The sequence below is a fragment of the Equus caballus genome, chromosome 3, assembly GCF_041296265.1.
Source record: "Equus caballus isolate H_3958 breed thoroughbred chromosome 3, TB-T2T, whole genome shotgun sequence".
NCBI classification, from domain to species: Eukaryota; Metazoa; Chordata; class Mammalia; order Perissodactyla; family Equidae; genus Equus; species Equus caballus.
In genome coordinates, this window is record NC_091686.1 from 104,604,875 (window position 1) to 104,617,858 (window position 12,984).

A 12,984-nucleotide genomic window follows, 5' to 3' on the forward strand; every position below is an offset into this window, starting at 1 on the left:
AAACTTTTGCTCTCTTTCTGATTAGAAGCCCCCATCAAAAGGCAAAAACCATTACATGTTCTTTCGTACACCAGACCAAATGTCAACCTCACACTGGAAAAAAGAAGCTGTTGCTAAATAATACTCTCCAATTTTGTTGAGATTAGGAGATTAGCTTGAAATGTTCCTAAATTGGGAAATATGCCCCTTGAGTGACAAAGACTATTTCCTCATTTACAAGGGAGAAAAACCCCCCAACTCTTTAAACCACTACACAGTTAAAAACAGTGGAAAGGAAATTAGCATGTCTACCACTCTGATGTGATGCAGGTAACAAGGTAAGATTGTAAATACACGAACTGTAATACGGAATTTCATTTTATCTTTATGAAGTATTCTGAAATCAAAGACGATAACACATGCATCAGGCACAGCCAAGAGAAGACTTTTACAATGGTTTACATTTCCTTTTTATTTATTCCTTGAAACTGCCCATATTGCAAGTTTCTCATGGATGAAATATGGAACTGAGCAGATTCTTTTTTCTACAAAATTATGGTATAAACTTGCTCAATTTTCTATCTTATTGCTAATAAACCTTACAGGCGCACAGTTTGTAAAATAAACCCCTTAAGGACTGAATGCGTACAGCATGCTGCAAGGTACAAGAAATAAGCTAAAAATGAGCATATAAACCTACATCTGGACCAACACAGTACTGAATGCTGGCAAACATTTATCACGACACAGGGCAAAATTAATGAAAGGAGATACAGTTCAGTCCTGAAAGGGTTAAATAGAAACCCTAATATATTATTGTTTCTAACCATCCATCCCACATTACAGTGCTTGAAAACAAAGTCAAAAGTCTGGCACAGAAAATTACACACATTTGTTCAGTACTCATCAGAAACACAGCTGCTTTTGAAACCAAAAATAAGTAACTTGGTTAATAACTGAATAGCATTTTGTTTCAAAAAGGACCCCTCCATCCCTATGGATTATCTGGTTAAACATGACTAGTTTAGTTCCCAAAAACTGCATTGGAAATTTCCTCTGAGGGCACAGACGGTACCAGTTTCATTTAAAAAACAAACTAACCAGTTATGATTGCAAATAAGTCTGTGGAGTAAGGGTGACAAATATTTCACTAATACATATATGAGGATGCCTTTAGTTGCCACAGTTTAAGAAGTCAGCAGCAGGTTAAATATTATACTAGTGTTTAACTCTAAAATCATTCAGAATAAAACGAGTATTTTGCACTTAAGGCCAATCTACGTGATCAATTCAATGGAACTAATAAAAACTTACTGGATCAGACTCAGCTTCTACGCATATTTTTAGAAACTGCATAGGATCATGAGAGCCTAAGATATACTTCTAAAACAGAATTTAAAAGAAGAAAACACTTGAATGTAGTATACTTTAACTGAAGAGGTTATCATTCTGAGAGGGTCTTTATGAGGGAAAATGACCAGCATCTCTAACAATGCCACCATTGGGGGAGGGGCCGTGTTCTACCATAACCGGAGGACAAGGCTCCTATACATTATACACTGAAAGTGATTCACAAATCCATGAAAACTTTTTTTAAGCAGCTGACAAAAGAACTACTGATAAACAATAAACTACAACAGACAAATCATTTCAGTCTTTAGTTTGTGGTATGTAGAATGGCATAAAATAGTAGGGGAAATGTCTGTGTAAGTACATTCTTGGACTTTTAAAAAACAGGAAAAGGGTTTACAGTCTAACATTTCAATTATCTTATTAAAAGAAATGAAGAGCCAAATAAGATATAGTTAAACAGTAAAAAAGCAAAAGTTCATTTTAATAAAGTCATAAACTTGAAAATTATTTTGAGCTGCAAAGCTGGGTAAGGAATAGTTTGTTCTTTAAAAGCATCTCATCTGTTATCAGTTAATTTAATAGAATTTCGTAACTAAATACCAAACCTGGGAAGCGGAGGAAACTTGTGGCCCATTAAATGTAAAGCAGCACTGAAAACATTTCCACGCTCTGAACAGAAACACCGAGACTCAACGGGAAGAAGAATACCCACTACTCCAAAATAAGCAAGTTTGCAAGAAAAAGCCAGTAAACAGTTAAAACAAAGACAGGTAAGGCCACAATGAATTCTGCCCTTCATCACTGAAACAGATTTAAAGTGTGAGGCAAGATTAGCTCACAGGAGAGAAGCTAGTGACTAGAGCAGATTTGAAGAGAAGGCTATATATAGTATAATGCAGCCTGTGAGTAATTAAAAAGGCTTGCAGTAAGAGAAAACCACAATGACTTTGATTTAACCACTAACATGTTTTACAAATGACTTCCCCCTTGAAAACTGAGGAAAAAGTGATGTAAAGACATTAGGAATTGTATTTACAATGGCATAGTCTGAGCAAAAGAATGAGTGAAGAAGATAGCAAAGCTGGGGAAAAAAAAGCTACTTACAAGGATGTTTAAAAAGTCTACCTATGGAAACTTGTTCAAAATAGCGCTGGACACCACAAAGACAATGTTCTGCATGGAAACACTGCAGGAAGTTAACAGCTTTGCATTCATAAGGTACTTGTGGCTCCTGTTTTATGGGACAGTAAAAGCTTACCACAATCTAGAGGTAGTTTTTACTCTCAGAAGGATGATTGTATCACTAGACGGTGTCCTCTAACACCACACACGTGGTTCCTGTACTAAACGAAGCCCAGCATCGGCTGAATTTCTGAGAAACTGAACAAAGGCATAACCAAAGAGCAGGAATGGAAGCCAGGTACAACTGGTGAGCCCAGCATGCAAGGCCAACTCACAACCCTGACTGTGATCAAATCCTAACTGAATGGAAAAGAGATGTTTTCCGAGTGGGAGACATTTGTGAAGATGCTCAGTACTGGGGAAGAGAAAACAAAAAACGGCAGGGAGAAAAATGGAAAGATGTTACACTTGCAATTTTATAATCTCACAACTATCTGTTTCTCAAGTACTGTCTTCCAGCTATTTTAGTTGGTCATCTAATAAAAGCATCTTGTTTTAAGATTACAATGAAGTTTTGGCCTAGGCTACCAAAAAGAAAAAGTAAATAAAAACATGCTCTTGCTGAGCTTTTCCTCATTATACAATAAGGGCGCCACCTACCAAGTGGTAGCAAACACTTCGCATGATATTTTTTTTGTCATATGCCAACAAGGCAGAAAACACCCTGCTGAATGAAATCACCGGGAACATTCCAAGTTCAAAATAAAATGTTTAACTTACACATAATACAAGTTATGTACAAGATTAGGAGGGGGGAAAACCTGAACAAATCCTAGAACATGTAGACACATTTATGCATGGGAAATGGGGAGAGAACACTTCAAATACCAACATGTCCTGTGCCATGAACTCATTAATGACTAAATGGCGACATTTAATTCCATGTAAATGTTAGAACCTCTTGGATTACCACTATAAATACATATTTTTAAAAAAGGAGAACACAGAAATAACTACCAACAGTGTCTGAGAATAGAGACTAAGTTAACGTACGTTGCATGTATTGCAGGCAAGGCAGAGGCATTTTTTTAAAGCTTTTGCACAGACTTCATATAATCTTAAAAAAAAAATATGCAGGCCTTTACAAGATTTGACTTGCTGAAATCAAAACAATTTCAACTCATGAAAAGTCCTAAGACTTCAGCTTTAAAAAAAAAAATAAAATAGAAAGAACAGTTCCAGCCTTAGACCAAAAGAACCTGGAAGAGTATGGTACTTAAACAAGCATGGTCAGGCTTGGAACCTGAATGTACTTAAGAGCAAAAGCTCACAGGGGGCGGGGAAGAGAACAACCTATTTGGTAACAAAGGTGTACTATATACTGTGATATAAAAAAGGTATGGTGAAAATGTACCTTTACTAAAGCTTATACAAGTTCCTTGGTCCATAAAAACTATGTTAGATTTGTGTCTTCTAGTTTGATTAACTTTTATTCCAGCCACATCTCTATTTCTTGCCCATTTAAACAAAACCAAACAAATACCAACCGAACAAAAATAACAGCTGAAAAAAATCAATTTCCAATAGTTTGTACATTTTGATGGTGTTTGTTTTACTGTGGCTTCTGCACTTCAAATCAGCACTTGCAGGTATGGGGTTTTTGAACAGTATCACCTGGTATGAAAAGTTTTCCCAAGAAACCACAAGATTGTTCATTTTTTTCTCTTTTTCTTTCTGCCAACATGTTGCCACACTCCAGTCAGTTTAAGTCCTAGCAAAAAGACGGTAGTTAGGACACCACTGTTGCTGTAGACGATGTGACACTGGTTGAATTTGTGCTGACATTTGTGTAACTTCCCTCGCTGTTTGTGTTTGATTCATTAGGGGGCACTTGGCTTGAGTTGGCTCGAAGGATTGCTCCCGCGGCACTGCAATGTGGCCGTGGCCCTGGTTCTGGTGTGTAGGTAAATGTAAGGCTGGTGGAATAAATGATTCCATCATTACGGACCAAAGTTACTGGAACCTGGACTGGCTGCCGGACCCATCTCCAACCTTCTCGGAATGCAGAAATGTCTGGGACAACACAGAGCATACTCTCTCCACATCTGAGGAGGAAATATAAATCACTTAAGAGTAAGGCAAATTTTAGAACTGAAACTTAAAGTTGCTTAATATATTACAATCAATATCAGGAAGGAATCTCATGTACCCACTCCCATCAAAAATTCTGGATGATATAAAAAAGTTTTATCAAGTACCTGTACATAGTTTCAGCTTCTACATCCCCAAACCACACTCGTAAGTTTGGAGTGAAATTCTGTCCTGTGAGTTCAAGCATTGCTACGTCCCCACCGCCATTCAGCTGCAATTCACAGAAAATCAAAATAACATTGAGAAAACTTTTCATTTTTCATTAAAGTATGCTGATTAGTTTCTCATTTGACTGTCACTTGGGGAAAAAATGCTTCTTTTAAATTACATGATTATTAAGACAAAGTGAGCTAAAAATATCTCAAGATAACATACAAGTTGATTTAAATTTAAATTTTCTTGGATAAAATGTTTCTTCTATTTTCATATTATTAATCAAGAAATGATGTATAACAAAATCCCCAAATCATAAGATTTGGAGAAAAATCAACATTATTGTGAAATAAAATTACGCCAAGTCATATCTAAGAGCAGTTACAAAGAGCTGAAAGTCAGCTTATGATTAAGTGGTCTCACCTGAAGACTTTCTACGACAGGCACAGGTGTGACTGGGGCAAGGACAGGGCCCATCCCCTCATAAAATGTATACTCTGCCTTATCCGTACTAATGATTGTCCAGGAAGCTCCATCATTTATCATCTCTTTATTTGGTTCTTTTGGGCATGGAGTGGCCTTATGAAGAAAGAATGTTTAGAAATTGAGTTTTATATACAATACAGTATAAGACAATTTTAACAAGGTAAACTCATAGTTGCCAGCCCTGGTGGTCTGGTTAGTGTTTAGATTTGGCACTCTCACTGCTGTGACCTAGTGCTCATTTCCTGATCGGGGAACCACACCACCCATCTGTCAGTCGTCATACTGTGGCAGCTGCATGTTGCTGTGATGCTGAAAGCTGTGTCACCAGTATTTCAAATACCAGCAGGGTCACCCATGGTGGACAGGTTTCAGTGGAGCTTCCAGACTAAGACAGACTGGGAAGAAGGACATGGCCACCCACTTCTGAAAAAAGTAGCCATGGAAACGCTATGAATAGCACTGGAGCATTGTCTGATACAGCGCCCGAAGGTTAGAGGATGGCACAAAAAGCCTGGGCAGGGTTCCGCTCTGCTGTCCACAGGGGCACTAGGAGTTGTAACCAATTCCACGACACTAACAAAACACTCATAGACTCGAGTTGTCATGGAGAGAATTTAGTAAAAATTTATAAACTTCCCAAGCATGGTGCTTTGCCAATACCTAAGTAAACATAAACATAATATTAATGTGGAAATCTCACATACAGCAATTTTCATTATAATAAGAAATATTTCAGTGACATATTAAATAACTAGTAATACTTTCAGAATAACCATTTAAGAGTACAGCAGTACCTAAATAATTTCTTTAATAAAAGATCACCATCTGTGCTGTAAATAGCCGTTTAAAACTCTTTCGGGATCCCCAAGAAAGAGCGAGAATGGAAGCCCTCATGCTGAAAGAACAGCTAGAAACTCCTGTACTTCCAGTAAGAGGGAACCAAGACGTGAACCGGCAACCCCCTCTCTCTACCTTAAACACCTGGCCCAGTCCAGCAGTGCTGATCTGTGTGTGAGCATGGCTCTGGAACAGGTCTCCAGCTGTTTACAAATGAGTTTCACATGCAAGTGTAACTATCCTATTAAACCATTTGCCCATGTCATAAATATCCTCACTGAAAGCCTTCTGAGTAAATGTAGTCAACAATTGGCTTTTGAAACGTGTCACCATTACTATCTTGGAAGACCCCAATAAATGTGATGAGAATTATGAACCCTCCCCCAAAATACTGTGCATCTATACACAACGTCTGCACACAATTTCAGGGGATTCACCCAATGCCCAAAGTCTCCTTTTGGATAGTCTAAGGGGTTTTTTATTCCCTACAACTAAATGTTAACTGTTTCTCTGAAAATATTTTCATAGTTTTGAGTTCTTCCCTGACGTGGCATGACCAGCATGTCTGAGGACCAGGTAGGTTAAGGGCCCTTGGACTTGAGATAAAGACCTGAACACAGCTTCATGAACACAGCTTGGTTACAATTAACATTAAATGAGTTTCATGTTTCTGTACGCTGCTCACCCAAAAGTTCGCACATTTTAGATTTTACCAGTAATTTAAAAACATACCTGAAATTGGATTATTCTTTCTTGAGAAAGGCACAAGTACATTCTTTCTGTATCCTTAAGGTAAAATGCACACTTATGGAGCTGTGACACAGGATCATCTGCATCCAGTAATGCAGTCTGCTTATCAACTTTCCTAATTATCTATAGTTCAATAATTAAAAAAAGAAAAGGTCATCACATACGGAGAGTTGTTCTTTGTACTGTCATGAGTACACAGAAAGATTTGTTATATAATAATATATCACAGTTATGTGTCATATACCTACATATACAAAAACATTTATAAACAAGCCTAGGTATAAAAAAATACTTTTAGATTGCAAGCATGTTAGAATACAGAAACTGTTACCGTCTTCCATGAATATCTAAAACAACAGGGCAGGCAGGCACTAGTTTTCTAGATGACTGCTTTTCAAACTTTAACGTGCATACAAGCTATCTGGGGCTCTTGTTCAAATACATCTGTTCTGATCCTACAGATCTCGTGTTGGGGCTGATATTCTGCATTTCTAACAAATTTCCAGCTGAGGGTAATTCTGCTGGTCTAGGGACCAACTTTTGAGTAGCAAGTTCACATGACCATTCCAACAATATACAACAACAAATATTCCAACATCAAAGGAAAAACTATCTCTAAAGGCTACTGTGGGTGTATTAGTCAGTGCAGTCCATTATCATACCGATATTTTCTAAAAATCTAAAATAGGTATCATTTTACAGATTATGAAATGGGCTCAGAGAAGTCAGGTAACTTCCTCAACATCACCTGATTAGTAGCTGAAGGACCAGGATATAATTCCAGGGCTGCCTGCCTGCCCAGCCTGAACTCTCCAATACACTCTACAATTTGATAATCCAAATATTCCACAAAACACATACAGATATCTGAAAGATAATCCTATCAAACCTTAGATGTTACTTGTCACATAGAAGGTAATCACTAAGTGTTTCATGGTTATGAAGATCACCCCCAAGAGCATACTAACATGTTACAATTATTTCTGATCTAAAATCAAGAGTAAAGCAAACCGTTCCTTGACTACATGTCCTTGTCCCTCCCTCTCATCACCCCGTTTCTCTGCTCCCCTTCATAACACACTTCTCTTCCTCACCATCTAATCTCCTGAAATCACTCCAGCCTTTTGTCTCAGTCTCCATTACAATTGCTCTTGTCAAGGTCACCAAGGACTGCCAGACAGATGAATCCCACAGGCGCTTCTCTGTCCTCATGTTATTAACTTTCTCAGAAGCATCTGACACATTCTCCTTTTGGGGATACCCCTGCTCTAACTGGCCTTCAGAGTGCCTCAGAGCCAAGTCCTGAGACCTCTTCTCCTCTCTCCACACTCAATACTTTCTACACTATTGAGAGGTTGCTAACTCCTAAATTTATTATTGCCAGGACTATCCTCTCTCAGGCACTCAACTTGCATATTTAACTATCTATTCAACAGTTCTATGTCAGATATCTAATAGGCATCTCTATCTTAATCAAAAACAGAATTTCTGATTTGCTTCTATATGTGATCCTCCCCAACTCACAGCTCAATAAATGGCACCCCTGTTCACTCAATCCAAAAACCTATCTTTGACTCTTTGTGTTCTCTTACACCCAATCATCCAATCTGTCAACAAACTCTGCTAGCTAGGTCTACTTTCAAACAAGTCAGTCAGCTTTCATCATCTCACTATGACAATCCTAATCTAAGGTATCATCATCAACTCTTGCCTCAATTATGACAAAAGCCCAACCATCTGTCTCTCTGCTTCCTCTGCTACATCTCTATGCCTTCTTCTCTACAGAGCAGACAGAATTATCCTTCTAAACATAAATCAGCCATCATTCCCTTTTTAAAACCCTCCAATAGCCTCCTATCACACACAGATAATATGAAGTCCTTACCCTACATACAGAGAGGAACCCTACAAGATGTTGCCCATGCAAGGGAAACAATAGAAAAAATAAACAAATGGGACTACATCAAACTAAAAAGCTTCTGCACAGCAAAGGAAATCATCAACAAAACGAAAACACAAGGTAGCAACTGGGAGAAGATGTTTGCAAACTGTGCATCTGATAAGGGGTTAATATCCAAAATACACAAAGAAGTCACACATCTCAATAACAAAAAAAACTAACTAAAAAATGGGCAAAAGATCTGAACAGACATTTCTCCAAAGAATACATATAGATGGCCAACAGGCACATGAAAAGATATTCAATATCATTAACTATCAGGGAAATGCAAATCAAAACTACGAGATATTACCTCACACCCGTCAGAATGGCTATAATTAACAAGACAGGAAACAACAAGTGTTGGAGAGGATACGGAGAGAAAGGAACTCTCATACACTGCTGGTGGGAGTGCAAACTGGTGCAGCCACTATGGAAAGCAGTATGGAGATTCCTCAAAAAATTAAGAATAGAACTACCATATGATCTAGCTATCCCACAGCTGGGTATTTATCCAAAGAACATGAAAATACAAACGCATAAAGATACATGCACTCCTATGTTCATTGCAGCATTATTCACAATAGCCAAGACTTGGAAGCAACCTAGGTGCCCAGCAAGGGATGTATGAATAAAGATGTGGTATATATACACAATGGAATACTAGTCAGCCAAACAATGAAACCTGGCCATTTGTGACAACATGGATGGACCTTGAGGGTATTATGCTAAGTGAAATAAGTCACAGGGAGAAAGTCAAGTATCATATGATCTCACTCTTAAGTAGAAGATAAAAACAAAGACATAGCAACAGAGACTGGATTGGTGGTTACCAGAGGGGAAAGGGGGAGGAAAGAGAGCAAAAGGGGTGATTAGGCACATGTGTATGGTGATGGATTATAATTACTTTGGCTGGTGGGCATGATGTAATCTACACAGAAATCAAAATGCAATGATGTACACCTGAAATTTACATAATGTTATAAATCAATGTTACCGCAATAAAAAAAAACGATGTTGCCCATGGCTAACCTTGCAGCCTCCTTTCCTGCCACCTGCCCCCTCCATCCCTCCCTCAGCTCTAGCTGTAATGGTTTCCTTACTAGTCCTCACACACATTCAAGTCTTAAGTTCTTTTTGTACTCATTCTGTCTGCCTGAAATGCTCCTCACCCAGTCTGTGGTTCCCTAACTTCATTCTGGCCTCTGTTCAAATATCCCTACCTCAAGACTTCTCTGACGGCTCTAGGGCACTCTCTCAATTCTCTATCCCTTTATCCTGTTTTAATTTGTTTTCTTGTCACTTTCATCAACCTTTTAATACATTATATGAGTATTTCTTTAGCTGATTTTCGTCTATCCCCCTACCAAAATGTAAGCCCCATGAGGATGAGTCTGTCTTGCTCACAAATGTATCTCCAGCATCTAGACAATGCCTGGGACATAGAGGGTACAGGAATATTTATAGAATGCATGTATGACTGTAATTTGCTCCACAATGAACATCCTTAAGAGTAACTACTCACAGAGTTTTATGAGGACTAAATGAATCAATATATGTAAAAGTGCTTAGAACAGTGCTATTAATATTATGCAACATTACTGGCTTTTATTACTTAACTCATAACTCATATTCAAAGATCATTTTTCTTCAGCTAAGCCACAACTGTGTGAAAGTCCCAATCCTCAAAGTTAACATTCTTCATATTTACACATTTTTAGTTCTGCAGTTTATTAGTCAGAATATTTGTCATTTACTTAGACCACCACTAATTTTTGAGTTTAAAGGGAGACAGTACACTTTTAGCAATTATAGCTTCTAAGATAGTCTGTGAGCCTAATTAAACTCAAGCAAAATGTTTCGACTCAATGCTAAAGTCTTGAAGCTGTATTTAAATTGCATGAGGTTTAGATTTCCAGAAGTAACTGATTTTTGAATGACGCAGGTCTCCAGCTTCCTGCGAGTCTACAGCACTCCTCTATGCTTCTCTCCCACGGCAGCGTCGACATCTGCCTCCAGTACTGTTCTGTGTGCTCCACTGTCTCTCCACTAGCTAGGAATTCTAAGCACACTGAGAACAGAATGCAGGCCATATTTGGGTCCATTTTATCCCCTACAATAGTTCTCTGGACATAGATACTACTGAATCGCCTGGCTCTTAGCAATAAAGAAATCAAAGATCTCCACTACTATTTGTCATCAAAAACTTGCTTTGATCACTTCTAATTATTAAGAAGAGGAAAGAATCTAAGAAACCAGGTAGAAGGAACATTATAACTTACGCTGTGGTTTCGTTTTTTGTCTGCATTTTTCCTTCCATTTTTACATCCGTCTTTCCCTACCTTTACCCTTTTTATTATAATTTGTCTCAATTTTAAGATTTTATAAACTAATATTACCACATTTCATATATTTTAGTTTATTAAGTTGAGATGGGAAATAAAATCATCTTGTACAATCATGACATAGAAAAATAAAAAAAAACAAAAAGAAATGATGCATTTACTTAGACAATTATAGATCAACCCAGCCCCTGCTGAAACAGTCCCAGAAAAGATAAGCCAGTGAAATATTCCACCAAAGATACAAATACACAGCACATTCAGGAATAGTACTACTAAATATTCTCCCACTCATGCAACCCCCTAATCTGAATCAACTGTGAATCAAACTTACTCATTAATCCCCTCCCATCTTTAATATAACTAAATTGTATTGTTTCAGAAAGGAGGAGGAATATGGGGGAGGAAGTATAAGGGGCTTTTGCTTTCACGTTGCGAAGAAAAGCAATGTTTATAGTTTTAAGAAGCTCCTAGTAAATAAAAGCCCTAAACACTATGTCTCTTTCCCAGAATAAGAAATATCAATTTTACTTAATTTTTAATAAATCTATCTTCTTGTGGGAGAGTAAAATTAATAAAAATTATGCTTACATTTTTAAAGAAATAAGAATTTCTACACTTTTGAAAACTTGGTCCTATGTTGGGATGCAGCAAGTATCACAAAAAATGAATACAGACTATCTGTGTTAGCCAAGAAAAGAAATCATGACGTAACTATACAGTGCCCTCTATCAAACATGTATTATACAACCAAAAAGGAAAAATGCCACCAAAATTTATTAGAAATAGTATAACAGGAAGTTCTTAAGAATGCATTCTTCAAATAAGGTGGGAATATAATTGCCGATTATAAATAGCAGTGATTATTGAGCTATCTTTTTACATTAAAAAGCATGAAATTGAGGTGTAGTTTTACATTCAAATGTGGTGGCTTTTCTGTTTTAACGTTTACTACACTATCGTTAAAGCAAAAGGGGAGCCATACCAATCTCGGGAGCGCCATGCCAGTAACCGAACACACAAGTTTGACTGTCTGTCCATAATGGATGTAGCCATCTCGAACTGTGAATTCTTCTCCTTCTGATTCATCATCATCCACTGTATAGGAGTGGAAAAAGAGATCAAATTATTGTCTTCTAGAATTCATTAATCTGCTTAGGAAAATGACAAAACAATATATCTGTATGTCTTATTATCAAAAAAGAGTTTAACAATTTCACACCAAAAACATCAAGTGCACACTTTCATACTCACGGAGATGAATGTAAAATGCTCCCCACTGCTGAGAACTGGCATGGAAATTACCTCCTTCTACATGCAAGTATCTGGTACTAACTGTCTGGGATCGAAGTCGATTAAACAGAGCCACCTTTGTTCCTGAGGCAATGCACACTGCAAAGAAAAACAGCTCCTATTTATGTGATTTGGGGAGGAAGGAGAGTCAGAAGGAACCTGTACCTGGCAAGCTATGATTATTCTTTATTATAATTTAATAATTAAGAGATTCTGCTAACATTTTTTTAACCCTCCCAGGAAATACAGATTATACCCTCCAAAAAGGTAACTCCCATTAATAATGTCAAGCTAAAGGTATAAAATATGTCCATAAAAGTCATTTTTAAGTAAGAGCTAAACAGTACGTTTAATGCAGTGCTGTTTATTAAAGGGAAATTACCTTTTAAATAATAAATGTCCAATAGTAGGAAATTTATTAAATATCATATCATTCACCTATTTAAAAAATGTGTATCTAAATGCATTGGTAAGAAAATATCTCCCCGGATTATCATTGAACTGAAAAGCAGACTATAAAACACTCTGTATACTGTGGATCCGTTAGGTAAACATGTATTCTTTTATACGATTGCACGT

The 12,984-nt window shown here is 37.3% G+C and overlaps 1 protein-coding gene across 9 annotated transcripts in view; it reads right to left on the reverse strand.

Moving 5' to 3' along the window:
* Positions 1-422: 422 nt before the first annotated feature.
* The window catches only part of RBPJ (recombination signal binding protein for immunoglobulin kappa J region), a 223,474-nt gene continuing 210,912 nt past the window's right edge, over positions 423-12,984 (reverse strand). For 8 of the 9 annotated variants that reach the window (XM_070261743.1, XM_070261746.1, XM_023636866.2 and 5 more), the window contains 6 exons: positions 12,367-12,504; positions 12,098-12,210; positions 6,814-6,954; positions 5,182-5,337; positions 4,713-4,816; positions 423-4,559 (listed from right to left, as the gene is read on the reverse strand). In XM_070261743.1, coding sequence (XP_070117844.1) covers positions 4,244-4,559; positions 4,713-4,816; positions 5,182-5,337; positions 6,814-6,954; positions 12,098-12,210; positions 12,367-12,504 — 968 coding nt within the window. In that variant the 3' untranslated portion in view covers positions 423-4,243. 9 annotated transcript variants of the gene reach the window in all.